Source organism: Carettochelys insculpta, chromosome 30 (genome assembly GCF_033958435.1).
Source record: "Carettochelys insculpta isolate YL-2023 chromosome 30, ASM3395843v1, whole genome shotgun sequence".
NCBI classification, from domain to species: Eukaryota; Metazoa; Chordata; order Testudines; family Carettochelyidae; genus Carettochelys; species Carettochelys insculpta.
The window spans coordinates 74,174-91,023 of NC_134166.1; the positions used below are offsets into that span (position 1 = coordinate 74,174).

Below are 16,850 nucleotides of genomic sequence, written 5' to 3' on the forward strand. Positions count from 1 at the left end.
AACCTGTAGCCCATGCGGGTTCTATGTTTAGCCCACAAGGCATTTTGTTTACTGTTGGCTGTGCACTAGATTCACCTGCTTTCCATCTGTGCAGTTCATGTAACCTCTTGAGGTTCCCAAGTTCATCCCAGGTGCTGCACTCGGTGGCCAGAGCATCAGAAGTGCAGTCAATCTCCTTAGACAAACAGTTCACCAGATTGCCTCCTCATTGCCAGAAGGTGTCACATCAGGGCATGCAACTTCCTCATCTCCACATGTAGCCATTGGGGGGGCCCCTCCTGTAGTGGTACAGGATGGCACAAGAGCATTCCAGCACTTTTCAAGAAGGTGGTCTCTAACCTGGAGCTGGAAGGACCTGAAGGTGCCCTTTCATCTTCAAGTGATTGTTCATGTGCATTCTGTGGTGTGTGTACGCATGCATGCATGACACCCAGAAGGTTTTCCCCTAGCAGGTAGCCCTATAATCAGCTTGTGGGCCCCGTGGAGTGGCACCTCTATGGTGCCCAATGTAGGGCTTTGAGGACCCCCTCCCTTTCTAGTTCCTTCTTGCTTCTGGAGACACCTGCAACTTCCCCAGGCATGTCTTTGTAAGTGCGTTAGCAGTGCTTTTATAGTGCAGATAGTTTTTCATTCTAGTGTGAATAGTTGTAATTAGGTTTGTTGAATAGTTTATGCTCTGAAGCTCTTGAGAGGGTTCTCCCCTCTTGATCCCTGACTCTAGGGAATACCTAGGTCACTGGGCCTCATAGAACACTGCAATTGGAAGGACCTGGAGGGGTTGAATCCAGTCCCCTGCCCACATGGCAGTCCCAAATACCATCTATACCACCTAACTAGATGTTTAACCTGCTCTTAAATATATCCAGTGATGGAAATTCCATAACCTCCCTAGGCAACTTATTCCAATGTTTAACCACTGAGGCTGTGTCTATATTTGTGTTCCTCTTTTGAAAGAGGCATGCAAATCAGGGAAATCAAAAATGCAAATGATGTGCAGGTTTACATATCTGGTGCCTCATTTACATATTCTTTCAAAAGAAGAAAAGCCATGTAGACACCTCTCTTTCCAAGTAAACCCCATCTTAGAAATAACCCTTCCTGTTTCTTTATGGGAAGAAGGGTTCTTTGGAAGATGGGGTTTACTTTTGAAAGAGCTGTGTCTACACTGCTTTTCTTCTTTCGAAAAAACTGTTCTGAAAGAATATGCAAATGAGGCACCTGGTATGTAAATCTGCACCTCATTTGCGTTTTTGATTTCCCTCATTTGCATGCCTCTTTCGACAGAGGAATGCAAGTGTGTACACAGCCTAGCAGTTAGGAAGTTGTTCCTAATGTCCAATCTAAACCTCCCTTGCTGTCGTGTAAGCCCATTGCTTTTGGTCCTATCCTCAGAAGCTAAAAAGCACAATTTTTCTCCCTCCTCATAACACTCTTTTAGGTACTTGTAAACCACTTCAAACCTGTACTGACTGTGACAAACATGCCCAAGAGAGATCCTCACACTTCTGATTCAAAGTATTTGGGGAAATCTCCTCAAAAGGAGAGTTGTATGATCTGCAAAACATTCAAGCCGAAGACTTGTAAAAGATAGAGCTTGGTGGCTGAAAGTTACACTTTTGGAGGCAGTGCTTCAGTATAAGAGAGGGTCTCACCGGAGCTGGTATTGAGTTCATCATGCTCAGTGTAAAGCGTACTGGCATCTGGCGTAGTGCTGGGCACTGCCCAAAGACAAGGTGCTAAGGCACCATGCATCGACAAGGCACCACGCATCAACATTGGACCCTGTGCATCCTCCAGTGGCACTATGGGGCATGGTGCTACTATGGTCCTTAGCATCAGAAGCATTGGAATCAGAATCTGACCCCTTCCACAGGAGCGCGAGATTGGTCTCGGAACACAGTCACCATTCTCTCAACGTGTAGTGGCTTGTTGACTGGCAACCAGCTCCACAATGGCTCTTTTGGATACGTTGGGCCTATCACAAGAGCCAGATCCACCAATCCCATTCCAGGGCTCCATCCATCACTTCAGTATAGTTTATTCCACCAGCACTGATGGCAACAGGGATGTAGATGTTAGTGGCTCTAACATTGGCATCAGCATCTACTCTGACACCTTCACTGTCAGTGATGTTGCTGACCACTGCTCTTCCGCCTTCCTGGCACCTATGATCACAGCATTGACCCCGCCCATTTCCCAAGCTACAGCACCAGCTCCTGACCTACAGGGGTTTGGCCCTAAGGACTCATCTGCGGCTGAGGACATAGAGTAGCCATGTGTGAGCACAATATCTTTTTCCTTGTCACCTGATGAGGCAAAAGTGGGGAATGTCACTGTACTGACTTTAGAGAACAATAAAGCACTAAAACAGCTTTTGTACAGGGTGGCCCAAAGACTGGGCATACAAACAGGAGAGATGGACCCAATAGTAGACATTCTCAACACCTCTGCCCCTACATATCTGGCCCTGCCTTTAAGATAATTGCAGACAATGCAAAAATGTTATGCCAAACCCTAGCCTCAGCGCTGCCCCCACAGCTAAGAATCAGAGGAGCTATTTCCTGCCAACTAGGGGTGAAGTGTTTATATACCAGTCACCTCCCAACAACTTAGTTGTGGATGCTGCCAACGACCAGGAGCATCAAGGGTCCTTGCCAAAGAATGGAGAAGCAAAGAGACTTGGCTTGTTTGGGAAGAAAGATTATTCAACAGGATGTTTGCAACTCTGCATTTGCAACCATATGGTACTCTTTCAACACATCATCTTCCATGACAAAATTTACACAGTTGGTTCTGCAGGGGGTCCAGAACAAAGTTCATGGCCTTGGTTGATGAGAGCAAACTGATCTCCCCTTCAGGTGGCATTGGTGCCCCCCATGTGGCTGGCGCAATAGCATTGTTTGCCCTGCTGATGGAATGAGCCCTGAGCCTTGGAGGCCAAATCAAGGCAAGTTGAAGGCCATACGTTCTCCATCCCTGATTTAAGTGGTCATAAGCCTAGCAGATAGCTTGAAGTATTCTTTTTGCTTTGTTGTAAGCTTAGTACACTGAGGGCTTGTCTACACTTGCCCCCAACTTTGAAGGGGGCTTGTTAATCAGGGCAATGGGAGATTACTAATGAAGAGCTGCGGTGAATATGCAGCACTTCATTAGGCTGATTCTCCTCCGTGGCAATTTTGAAGCATTGAGGAGTAAAGGGAACTCCCTTTGAGGAGTAAAGGGACTTTGAAGTGCCCGCAGCTACAGGCATGCCGGCAATTCAAAGTTGCCATGCGGGGGGGAAATTAGCTTAATGAAGCGCTGTGTATTCACTGCAGCACTTCATTAGTAATAGCCCATTGCCCTGATTAACATGCCCCCTTTGAAGTTGGGGGCAAGTGTACATCCAGCCATAGGAATCTGGCTATGTACGGTGTCTAACCTGAAATGTGATTCTAATAATTTTCACATGCCAGACATATTTCTAGTCAGGACCCACTTCCTTCCCCCCAGTTCGATTTCAGTTGTTTCCACCTGTCATTTTGGGTGGGGTAGTCAGGGATAACTGATGACTACCTGGGTTACTTCACTTCCCAACTCTGAAATAAGATTTGCATACAGTGAGAGTCCTTTGTTTCATAACCCTATTCTGTCCATAGATTAAATCACAGCAGCTGTCCCAGATCCTTTGCTCTAGAAGTGCATGTGATGGCTTGTGATGGCTACCTGGGGTGTCCTAGGGATTGGTCAAATGCAGCCTGGGAGAGGGGCCTCACTCAGAGTGCCAGCAGGGCTCAGGCCCCTCCTGCACTCACTGCATAATTATTGAGGTGAAAAACACCTTAGAATCAAAGAGCAAAGAACAGCATAACTAGTGGAAAATTTAGTTGTTTTGATAACTGAGACCCTTGTTGTGATATGTACAGGTTGAACCTCTCTAGTCCAGCACCCTTAGGACCTGACCAGTGCCAAACAAGAATTTGTCAGACCACCGGAGGTCAGTATAGGTTAGCAGCATTACCAATACTTTCACTGCTTTTTGGGTCTTAAAAGACATTTGGGGTAAATTACAGCTAGCAGTACAGAACGTGAAGAGGCTGTAAACAAGCTTTATGGGGCTACAGGTAACTTAACTACAGGTAGCTCAGTGGTTTGTGCATTCTGCTTAAACCCAGGGTTGTGCACTCAATCCTTGAGGAGGCTGTTTAGGAATCTGGGGTGAATACATTTAAAAAAAAATTGTTAGGGATGGTGCCTGGTCCTGCTGAGAGGGCAGGGGACTGGACTCAATGACCTCACAAGGTCTCTTCCAGTTTTATAAGCTGTAATACAATGATAAGGGGTTGTTTGGCTAACTAAAGTCACGCCGGATTACAGATGTGTTGGACTAGAGAGAGATTCAACTTATAGCCATAAATGTCAGGTTTGTAGATAATTGCTGTCACTTCTTTGAAATTCAGTTCCTGCATCAGGTACCTAATTGGACTGAATTCCACTGGCTATGTGTACACGTGTCCCAAACTTCGAAATGGCCACGCAAATGGCCGTTTCGAAGTTTACTAATGAAGTGCTGAAATGCATATTCAGCACTTCATTAGCATGCGGGCGGCCGCAGCACTTCAAAATTGATGCGCCTTAACGCCACGCATCTCGTCCAGACGGGGCTCCTTTTCGAAAGGACGCCGCCTACTTCGAAGTCCCCTTATTCCCATGAGCTGATGGGAATAAGGGGACTTTGAAGTAGGCGGGGTCCTTTCAAAAAGGAGCTCCGTCTGGACGGGCGGCAAGGCGTATCAATTTCGAAGTGCCGCGGCCGCCCGCATGCTAATGAAGTGCTGAATATGCATTTCAGCGCTTCATTAGTAAACTTCAAAATGGCCATATGCGTAGCCATTTCGAAGTTTGGGACACATGTAGACACGGCCACGATGTTATCAGTTTAATAAAAATAACCAAAAGTAACAATAAAAAGGCCTCTTGTTTGTTTAATATACAGTCAGATATTTGTTGCCAGTTAACGGAAAAATATCACCTATTCTTTTCTGAGTCCATGGCATGTGAGCCTCTGTCAGTAGTGCATTAAGTGACGAGTAATATTTATCACATGTGGTCCATACATTGTCTTCCTTTCCCAGGAGAGAAATGTGCACTGTGTAATGTTTTGTTCTGGTAAATTTTTTTATAAGATATATGCAACTGTATTTGTATTAGCGAAGTCATAATCAAAGGAGCGCACTTACCACTTGAAACTGATGATAATGAGGTTTGTGATGGCCCTTAGTTCCTGTGGCAGGCCCTTGGGAAACCTGTCTCCTACATAGTCTTTTCCCAAATGGTAGAAAATTCCATGTGTTTCAGGAGGTGAATTGTTGACCCATCATGCTCTCCCTGGAGCTTTAGGCTATCTTCCATAAATTTGGGCCCATAAGTGCCTGGAAAATGAGAACTGAGACCTTAAGTTTAAATTGATATTCTACGAGAAGCCCATGAAACACATTTACTGTGTGCACAGTAACCTGCGTTGCCAGGGAAACACATTAAAGTGTTTTGTTGCATCTGGCATTTCCTAAGGGCTGATGGCTTCGTGGCCAGGTATATTGTATTACAGTAATCTAGATAGGTGCTGATGGTATGGATGATTGTGGCCTGATCACAGTGCTTCAAGAGTGCCCAATGTCTCTTAGCCAACAAGAGATGGTAGAACATTAGTTATAGGGCTTATCTAGATGAATAGATAGTTCATGGCAAACTGCAGCATAAACCAAAAATGCTTTAGCATGATGTTGGAAAACTGCTCGTATGAACAATGCTGCATGCCGACCTGCTCTAGTTCAAAGTAGCCAGCCTTTAGCTGCAGCTATAAGAACTTAGTGTCAGCTAGGCTACGTCTACACGTGCACCCAACTTCGAAATAGCTTATTTCGATGTAGCGACATCGAAATAGACTATTTCGATGAATAATGTCTACACGTCCTCCAGGGCTGGCAACGTCGATGTTCAACTTCGACGTTGCTCAGCCCAACATCGAAATAGGCACAGCGAGGGAACGTCTACACGCCAAAGTAGCACACATCGAAATAAGGGAGCCAGGCACAGCTGCAGACAGGGTCACGGGGCGGACTCAACAGCAAGTCGCTCCCTTAAAGGGCCCCTCCCAGACACACTTTCATTAAACAGTGCAAGATACACAGAGCCAACAACTAGTTGCAGACCCTGTATATGCAGCACGGACCCCCAGCTGCAGCAGCAGCAGCCAGAAGCCCTGGGCTAAGGGCTGCTGCCCACGGTGACCACAGAGCCCCGCAAGGGCTGGAGAGAGAGTATCTCTCAACCCCCCAGCTGATGGCCGCCATGGAGGACCCCGCTATTTCGATGTTGCGGGACGCGGATCGTCTACACGTCCCTACTTCGATGTTGAACGTCGAAGTAGGGCGCTATTCCCATCCGCTCATGGGGTTAGCGACTTCGACGTCTCGCCGCCTAACGTCGATTTCAACTTCAAAATAGCGCCCAACACGTGTAGACGTGACGGGCGCTATTTCGAAGTTACTGCCGCTACTTCGAAGTAGCGTGCACGTGTAGACGCAGCCCTAGGAATCAAGAAACATACTGGATTAATATTGGCTGTGCATGGTCAACAAAGGAGCCTGCATCAGGACTGCAAACTCTTATGAGTGGTTTTTCTCCATCTACTAACCTACTTTCTTTCTTGCTTGGGCCATCGTGGTGGTTCTGATACAATTAAACGCAGTGAAGGGACAAGCAGATTTTAATTAGCTTGCATTCTGCATTTTTGCGTTCCTCAGCTACCACTTTGTTGTTTTCTTTGTGTGTGAGTTGCTGCGGTCTAAGAAATGTAACAGGTTATGGCAGGCACACACATTTTAGAAATTAATTCTTAAAAATAGTTTTTATACTGATGGTTTTAAATAAATTTGTATTCTGATTTCTACTAATGGTCCACAGTCAGCTATTTAAAGTGAATCAGTCTTTATTTGCACACTCAATGTGCATTAACAAATTCAACATACAAGATAGCATTACATTTTGTAGATTAGCATACAGTATTATGCATTTTACACATCTCAAATTAGGGTTTTTTGCATTTTTACTTTTTTTTACCACAAATTTGTAACTGTTCAAGTTAATTTTACAACTGAAGACACAAGGTAAAGAAAAAACACATTTGGGAGATTCCACCATGAGGCAGCTGTCAGCGACTATCAATTTTATATCAAAGAAAAATTATCTGCAAATCTTCAATTTCCCATTATTCCTAAGAAGTATTGGAGTTATTCAGATCTGCCCAATAAGTCTTAGTTTATTTATCCTGAGCCCTCTGCTTTGACAAGGTGTTAGTCGTTCCTTTTTCAACTAAAGGAGATGGACTAAGGAGATGATATAAGCTAAAGCATATTTCTCATAAAGATAAAAGGGGAACCTCTTAATGACTTTTGAATGGAATGTACTCAAGCAATTATTTTTATAGTGGGGGGAGGATATGGAAGGAAGGATGACAGACTCTGACCTTTAACAATCCGATTGCTCAGTGCAAATATCAGGATTTAAACAGATCCGCAGCAGCTTCCACAAGAAAATCTTTTCAGTTCATGGCTGAGCGCCAGTAACACATTGAAGAGACAGAAAGGAATTAAGACAGAGTAAAATCTACTGTTAACTTCAAGCAGGAAGCCTTGTGTTCAAGACTGAGGTGTCCTTGTAAATCATATGGCGAAGCCCATGCTGTGTTTACTGTATTGTAAGACCTACAAAAACTGAGAGAACGAGACATCCCGTGGCACCTTATAGACTAAGACTTTTTGGAGCATAAGCCTTCATGGGCAAAGACCCACTTCGTCAGGTGCATGTAGTTCCAAAATCGAGAGGACTTCAGACTCAATGGCTATGTTTAGACTCCGTGTGCTATTTTAAGCACAGTATTCCATTCCATTATCCTTTGCTGTGAGAGGGGTTAATGGAACTTTCAGAATAGCTCCTTATTCCAAACTTCAGTGCCGTTTGGGTGGTACCAAATTTGAAATAACGTATTTTGAGATAATTTACACAATTTGTTCTCTGCAAACAGCATAAATTATTTTGAAATACACCATGTAAACATAGCCAATGTGACTATTAGTCCCATCCGCATTAACACAGCTCCACGGAAATGTTCTCTTGATGGGAGTTCCGACAAGCACCAAAAGCTGCCAATGGAAAGATTCAAGTTTCTGAAGACAGTTTGTCAGAAAGTGCTGCTGAGACGGTAATGCATGGTATAATGTAAGTTGTTACTAACTTGGCAGCAGTTGCTCTATATTATGGCTGCAGAGCAAACTGGAGACTAAGACATGCTCAGTTAGTCTACTTTCAATAGCAAGAACATTTGTGAGGCTTGTGTTTTTTCCAACAGGGATCTAAAATTCAGTTGTCTCAAGTTAAACAGTTAAATGATTTTTTTTTAAATTTACTTATAATACATTATTTACATTCCACAGGGCACAGAATAGTGGCTGCACTGAGGCAACAAAATGAATACTGAAAACTTGCAGTCTCCTGTGTGCTTATCTGCCCACTCAGTTCTTCTTTCTTTTTTTAATGTGTAGTGTTTAAAAATAAACTCAAATCCCTGCGGAGGAGCTGTTTACTAGGCCTCTTCTTATAACTGTTTATAATCAGCTTGCTAATAATACAAGCCTTGTTATCTGGCACTTTAACATCCAAAAAACTCAGTTAACTGGCATCTGCCAGCGCTGGTGGATGCAGGGCTGGTATATATCAATAACTGTCTACTGCTAGCACATTCTTGCCAGGAGCAGTTTGAAACAATACACTTGCAGCCCAAGCCGGGTGTGGGGCCAGCAACAGTGGGGCTGGTAGTCCGAGCAAGGCGGGTGCCCAACAGCTGGGAGTCTGGCTGAGGCAGGCAACCTGAGTGGGGCCAAGAGCTCGAGTAACCACATCTGAGCAACCTACATCTCCTGTCCCCCATGCATGCCATATAACAAAGCTTGTATTTAAAATAAAAATTGACTTGTTATAGGAAGCCAAATCCCATTACTTTGTCACAATACCATTTTGTACAAAAATTTAGACCAGTGTTTTTCCAGTGATCTTTAGTATATTTGCATCTATCCTTTGGTTATCATTACAGAACTTGGGAACATGTGCTTCTGAATGAAGAATTTGGTCTATGAAGCGCTACAAGTCACAGTTATCCACTTACGTTTTAAATTCCAAAGGTGACAGTAACCAAATTCTAATTCTTGGAAGCAAAAAAAAGTAAGGCTAATTCAGAATGCTTTGTACTTTTATTTGAGCATTTAATTCATGTTTTGAGAAGACTTTTATTTTTCTCAATGTAGATTAAGGCTAATGCTTTGAATACTTGCTATTATAGAAACAAACAGTTAAAAAGTACATTTAATAGACTCTCAAGTCAAATGTGGAAGAGAATAGAGTATTAATTATTTGATTACACTGTTCATTAAAAAGCCTTTCTACGGCATAAAGTTCTCTGTCTAATTTCTGAAATATCATTGTCAGGCTGGTACAAGATAATGCTCAGGCAGAATTAAAAACAAATCCTTCAGCAGAATTAGTCTCAGTCTCCCTCAGCTGAAACATGCATTTAGCTTATAATGCTCTGTAAAAACTAGAAGTCCTGTGGCACCTTATAGACTAACAGATTTTATTGGAGCATAAACTTTCATGGTCAAAGACCCACTTCGTCATATGGCTCAGTCTTTGCCCACGAAACCTTGTGCTCCAATAAATTGGTTAGTCTATCAGGTGCCACAGGACTTGTTGTTTTTGCGGAAATAGACTAACATGGCTACTCCCCTTATACTTGTCACAGTGCGCTGTATGAATCCTTTATACATACATAGAGTGGAGTAAAATATTTATGCTCTGTGAGAGTTTGGGATGCGCCAAATATTTATCCTGAACCAAATTCCATATGGCAAAAGCAAAGTGATCAGGTTGCTATTATTTCAATATTAGATGTCTGTACCTTCAAGCATTACTTTATAGCTTTAAAGCAAATATATCACAAAGGGAAATATTCCAATACCAACTTACAAGGCATTTTTCTTAAAAGGAAAGAACCATTCTACCATAATATATCTCTTCACATTATTGCTGAATGCAATTAATGCTTCCCAAACAAAGGACAGACCAGCAGGAATCAATAGCCAGATGAAGTAACAAGAAATTAGAGGTTAAACAGTAGAATTCAGAAACTTTGGAAGAAGCCTAATAAAGAGAGGGGAGCTGTGGTGAATACCAGCAAAGACAGTTCGGCACAAACACAACTTCCATAGTAACAGTAATATTAAAATCTGCAACTTGATATTGGTAAGTTACACTCATTTTAGTTTTTATTAGGCATGCAATAGCGTGATTACACTTACATATATTTGTGGTATTTTTAAATTTAATGCTTTTTAGAATTTTAGTGCCCTGCAAAAATCACATCACGTGAGAACCAATCAGCTGCATCTTACAAAAGTTTAGTTCTATGACTAAAACAAGGTTTAGGTCTGTTCTGTGAGCCAGTAGTTGCTGCTGTAGCCTCGACTAGTATTCATTCAGGCTGTGCCATTTGGCAACCTGCTTTCTGGGGTGCTCACACACCTCTCGCCAGTGTTCCATGCCACTTGAGGTGATGCTGTGTGCTCCCAAAATCAACCGACCTACTACCTCATTTTTTGTGGTGCGGTCGAAATCGATGACTAGAAACTCAATGCTGATGTCAGGAAGGAGATCCACAGGGATATCATAAATGAAGGATTCATTAAAGATGGGATTCAAAGTGCACTTCTTCACATGGGTTTTCTTTTTTGCTATGCGTTTTCTGCCATAATAAACATTCACCTTAACATAGGGATCTGCCAAAAAAAAGGAAAAAGAAAACCAATAACACAGCCTAATAATTCTCCTTGGAATAGTGTGCCTTAAGTGGTCCAACCAGGAAATCAGAGAATCTAAACAGAAGTCAAAGTTCATCCTCTTGTAAATACCTGAGAAAGTTTATTTAAATCCCCGGTTCTCTTACAGGTGAAGAATCAGCATGAATAATTCCCCAGATGAAAAACTTATAGAATCACAAAATACTAGAACTGGAAGGAACCTGGAAAAGTAATTGAGGCCAGTTCCCTGCACTCATGGCAGGACCAAGAGCCATCTCTAAATCATCCTTGACAGACGTTTATCTGACCTACGTCTTAAATATGCCCAACGATGAAGATTCCGCAGCCTCCTAGGCAATTTAGTCCAGTGCTTAACCACCTGGACAGTCAGGACTTTTTTCTTAACATCCAACCTAAACCTCCTTTGCTGAAATTTAAGCAACTAAACTTTAAGCCTACAACTACACTCAGGGAAAAAACCTCAGAAATGGCCATGCTAATGGCCAAATCAAAGAATTCTAATGAGGCGCTGAAATGAATATTCAGCGTCTCATTAGCATGCTGCCAGCTGCAGCACTTTGAAAGTGCCACATTTCACTTGCGCGCGGCTCGTCTACATGGGGGTCCTTTTCGAAAGGACCCTGCAAACATCAAAACCCTCTTATTCCTATCAGTGTCTTTCCCTGCACTGTAGTGGACGGATTTTAGTCCTGCTCCCTTGCCTGGCTGGAAGGCAGGAGGTGCTGATACCTATATAAAACTCCCAACCAAGGGCTCCATAGGGGTCCAGCCACCAGAGAGGCCAGACAGAAGCTCTGAACTCTCTGGGTGGGAAGAGGAGGAGCTGCTCCTAAAGATGGAGGACTGGCCCGGACCACTGGGACTCCTGCCAGATGACCCTGAGGAGGAAGTACATATTGTGGCCAAGACATCGCAGCCCTCAGGACCCAGAGAATCCCAACCAGCACTTGACCAGGAGGCTGGCCCGAATCACTGGGACCCCTGCTGGAAGACCCAAAGGAGGAACTACTCTCTGTAGCACCTTGCCAGACCTAGAAAAGTTTGACCAGCATTACACAGATATGAGGAAAGGGGAGATAAGGAAGTGGCCTGAGGTAATGGGGGTCAGCTTGTTTCGGTATGGTGCCTCGCTGATCCTAGTGGCAGATCACTGCTGCCAACAGGGCCGTGGGCTTTGACACAGTGGAGTGGTGGTCCTGTGCCCCCCCCCGCCCACTACCCTCTCACTAGTCCAGGCACAGGCCTGGGTGGCCTTGCTCTCTCTGCTTGTGCGGGCCTGGGCCTGGGCCTGCTCTGTACGTTGGCTGTATGTTTGCTGCCCTGCCCTGCACCAGGGCCTTGGCTTTCATATGCTTTTGTTTACCACCTGCCTTGCCCCAGGGCCTGGGCTTAGATTTGGGACTTTGTAGTGACTGGTTATTGGTTGCCCTGCCCTGCCCCTGGGCTTGGGCTGTTTGACTTTGGGACTAGACTAAACATGGTGCCTGCCCAAGGAGCTGGGCATCAGCCAACTGAGGCCTGAACACAGGACTGAGCCCCAGGACCAAACTGTGTAGGGAGCAGGTGTGGCCATTGCCTGAGGCAATTCTCCTACATGGCACTTATATACTGTAGTCGAGTAACAGTTTAGTGATCTTTTGATAAGCAAAATAGACTGAGCTTTACAAGTACTTTGTAGTAAGACAATTTTCCTGTCCCTCAAATCATTCTTGTAGTTCTGCTCTGCACGCTCCAATTTTTCAATATTGCTTGTAAAATATGAATACCAGAACTAGTTGCAATATTTTAGTGTGGGGTGGGGTGAGGGGGCGCTCCAATGCTGTGTACAAAGGTAAAAATCGCCTCCCTAGCCCTGCTCGTTACAACCTGGTTTGTAAATAAAAGGATCCCATTAGCTCTTTTGTCCAGAGCGTCACTCTGGGAGCCCATATTGTTTTGTCCATGATGCCCTGAACTATTTTTCAGTCACCTACTTTCCGAAGTCATTTGCCCCTTCCTGTATGTAGGACCTACATTTTTTTTTCCTTAGCTGATGCTGCTGAGAAGAATGAAGGGACCTAGCTTCTTAAACAATCCAGATTGTTTTAACTACTGTGTCCACATTAACATACATGCGCAAATCAACAGATTTTTATCAACAGTAATTTTTATTTAAATAGTTAAAATAATAATTAATGTTGAGCTTAGAATTTATTGTTGCAGAATTCATTTATGAATGAATGCGTCATTCTTCTTCGAGTTGTTTAAGTCAGTGTTAGGTAGTCTTCCAGTAGGGAAAGTCTTTCCTCCTCCCTTCTTCCCTACGGGGGGGAGAAGGGTATGACAAAATCCTTGGGCTTTAAGTAATGCAATGACTGCTTGAAGTTCATGCCAACAAGCGATCCTCAAAACTTCTGTCTTCATTATTTGGGTGAAGGTCATGTAACTGATAAGTGCCATATCTGCAGAGGTTTCAAGCCCTGCACTCACAGGGAGTGTGACTTTCAGTTCCATCAGTTCCTTATGGAGACAGCACTCTAACCTCCATGGCAAGGCTTTGTACCCGCTCCTTCAGTGTGCAGCATGCCATCTTTGGCTCCAGGTCCAGTGCCAAAAAAAAAGGTGCAGACCTCACCCAAAGCCTCCAGTGTGGCACCAATCTCACTCTCCGGTGCATGTCTCTAAGATGTCTATATCATAGGTACTTGCTCCATCAACCTCAGCACCCTCAGTGCGGACAGCACCCGCCAGTCCTGGGGTCCGTGATCCCAATACCCCAGTGTCATACACACCAAGTCTGATCCTCCTGGACTTGCCCAGAAATGATCAGGTGCCAGTTGGCCCTTTGTCTATGCCTGATACATACTGTGTGGCACAAGAATTTATTGAAATTATGATCTCCCTGGCTCAGACTGAGTCCCTTGCCCCTTGGTGCATCTCCAAGGGTAAGCCTGCTTCTATGGCTGTGCCTGTTCAGTCACCAGCACCCAACAACGCAGAATCCCAGTCCTGCTCTGAGTCCTGGCCGACTGGTCTGATTTGCGGCACCAGTCGCACTAGCTGCTTTGATCTCCATCCTGCTTGACACCTGCCCATTCATGTTCCAGGGTTTCCGTCACAGGTAGATCTGATTCCAGCTCCTTGGCACACTCTCCTGCAGTGATGTCTGGCACTGTGCCTCCCTAGACCCTATTCCATCTCCTGGATGCTCAATGTCAGGCTCTAGAATCCATTCATCTTGACCCCATCCAGCAACAGTCTTATTCACACCCCAGCACCATTGACATTCTGAAACTTGGTCCCGCTGTCCACTCTGGTTCAGGGTCTATTCATCAGGAACCTTGCGGAGCCAGCTCTCTGTACCTGCTCTCTGTGATGTGCAGGGTTTCGCTTCCTCAGCATTTCTGCTCCCTATGCAGTTCTTGCTCTTGATGCAGGTCTCCGTATTGGCACCAGTCCTATTCTTGACACAGGTCTCCATCTTGGTACTGGTCCCACTCTCGACGCCAATCTTCATTTCAGCACTGGTCATTTTCTCAGTGCTGCACCAGCCCTTGGCACCATCTTATGTCTGGGTGCCAATCTTGTTCCTGTCGCTAGTCCCTGTCTTGACACTGGTCCAGCTTTCCTCATCCTGTCTCATTGAGGTATCACTCTGCTTTTCAATGCCAGTCTGCCTGTTGGCACCAGTCTGGCTCTCAGCACCGCCTGTCATCTCAGCACTGCCCTTGCTGTCCTCAATGGTCTCACTCACCTCATCAGTCTCATGGGCTGTCATGTTCCAAGCTCAACACTGACCACGCTCTACCAATGGCTGAGGCCAGGTCACCCCCCATCATGACTTTCTCACTTGACCTTGCCTGCTTCTTTGGGAGAGAACTTGGTTGTGTCCAACCCCTCCAGCATGGGGGATCCTAACCTGGATCAGGGCTTGGGTGCCTCTCAATGGCCGTCTTCCTGGTGGCAGTTTTGGATGCCCTGGGCATATCATGAGGCACAGAGCACTATGCCTTCTACTCAAGTCGCATACCTCAGCTACCTTCTGAGGCTAAGGTCAGCTGTCCTTCTCTGGACTCCCACCTTCCTACTCCTTCAGAGGCAGCCCCTTGTACCCTACTTCATCACCTGGAGGACCCGACACCAGATGCCTTCCTCCAGCTCCCCTCCAGACAAGGGAGTGGTAGGCACATAGGTCTTGGGGCCTCCGCCCACAACTTCTGAGTGCTCCAGGACCTCCTCTGGCATGTGGCTACCAGCCTCAACCTTCCACTGGAGGAAGTTGCTGAGTCAACTGACCCCACCTATGACATCCTCACTTTGGCGGGACCATCACCTCACCACCTTTGACCCTCCGGTTTATAACAAAACTATGATGTCTGCAGCCTCCACCAAATGGCAAACACCAGCTTTCATTTCTCCACCTGCCCAGGGGAATGGCGTGTAAACACTTGTACCTGTATACTCCCCCCACCGCCCCCACCCTGCTCCTTGATGGTGGATGTGGTTAATGAGAAGGAGCATCAAGGTCAACAGGCTGCAGTCTGGAAGTCCAAGCTTGCAAAACATACACCTCTTTGGGAGAAAGGTGTAATCCACTGGGAGCCTGATGCTTAGGTGGCTAACCAGCTGGTCATCCTGAGACAATATAACTAGGACTCCTGGGCTGTGTCTCTCAAGTTCAAGAAATCAGTACCTAAGGACTTGCAGGAGGTGTTCTCAGCCCTATGCAGGAGGGTAAAGTGGTGTCACAAACCTGCCTGCAGACAGCACTGGCTGTGGGGGAAAGCCGATTGGTGCGGGGGAGCACGTGGATTGGATGGAGACTTCTCTTACACGAGGCTCCATAGATAGGGATTCCCTAGAAGTTAGTCAGATAGGGAACGGGGGAAATAATATATGGGCAAGATCAGATGTGAAACAATCGTATATAAAAAAATCCAAGGCATCTGTGAAAGGCAGACATATAAATAGTGGTAGTTTTTTAAAGTGCTTTTACACAAATGCTAGGAGTCTGTCTAATAAGATGGGTGAACTGGAGTACCTCATATCAAAGGAGGAAGTTGACATAATAGGCATCACAGAAACATGGTGGAATGAGGACAATCAGTGGGACACTATCATACCGGGATATAAATTATATCGGAAAGACAGAACAGGTCGTGCGGGTGGCGGAGTGGTACTATATGTGAAGGATAATATAGAATCAAATGAAACAAAAATCCTAAAGGAATCAAAATGTCCCATAGAATCATTATGGATAACAATTCATTCCTCTAATATGAATATGGCATTAGGAATATATTACCGACCACCTAACCAGGACAGTGATAGTGATGCTGAAATGTTAAGGGAGATTAAAGAGGCTATCACAATAAAAAACACAGTAATAATAGGCGATCTCAATTATCCCCATATTGATTGGATACATGTCACCTCAGGACGGGATTCAGAGATTAAATTTCTTGATGCCTTAAATGACTGCTTCTTGGAGCAGCTAGTAGAGGAACCCACAAGGGGAGAGTCAATTCTCGATCTAGTCCTGACTGGAACGCAGGATCTGGTCCAAGAAGTAACTGTTACTGGACCGCTTGGAAATAGTGACCACAATATAATAACTTTTAATATTCCTGTGTTGAGAAGAACACCGCAGCGGTCAAACACTCTGGCATTTAATTTCAAAAAGGGGAATTACACTAAAATGAGGAAGCTAGTTAAACAGAAACTAAAAGGTAGAGTAACTAAACTAAAATCCCTGGAAGCTGCATGGAAACTGTTTAAAGACACCATACTAGAGGCCCAACTTACAGGTATACCCCAAATAAAAAAACACAGTAAGAGACCTAACAAAGAACCACCATGGCTTAACAGCCATGTTAAAAAGGCAGTGAGAGAGAAAAGGGCAGCTTTTAAAAAGTGGAAGTCAAATCCTAGTGAAGAAAATAGAAAGGAACATAAACACTC

The 16,850-nt window shown here is 44.7% G+C and overlaps 1 protein-coding gene across 1 annotated transcript in view; it reads right to left on the reverse strand.

Annotated features, from left to right (window-relative positions):
- Nucleotides 1–6,958: 6,958 nt before the first annotated feature.
- SYT11 (synaptotagmin 11) overlaps nt 6,959–16,850 on the reverse strand; it is a 51,879-nt gene continuing 41,987 nt past the window's right edge. Inside the window, exon 4 of the mRNA XM_074981388.1 lies at nt 6,959–10,868. Within this exon, the coding sequence (XP_074837489.1) occupies nt 10,558–10,868 (311 nt within the window). The 3' untranslated portion in view covers nt 6,959–10,557. The remainder of the gene's footprint in view (nt 10,869–16,850) is intronic.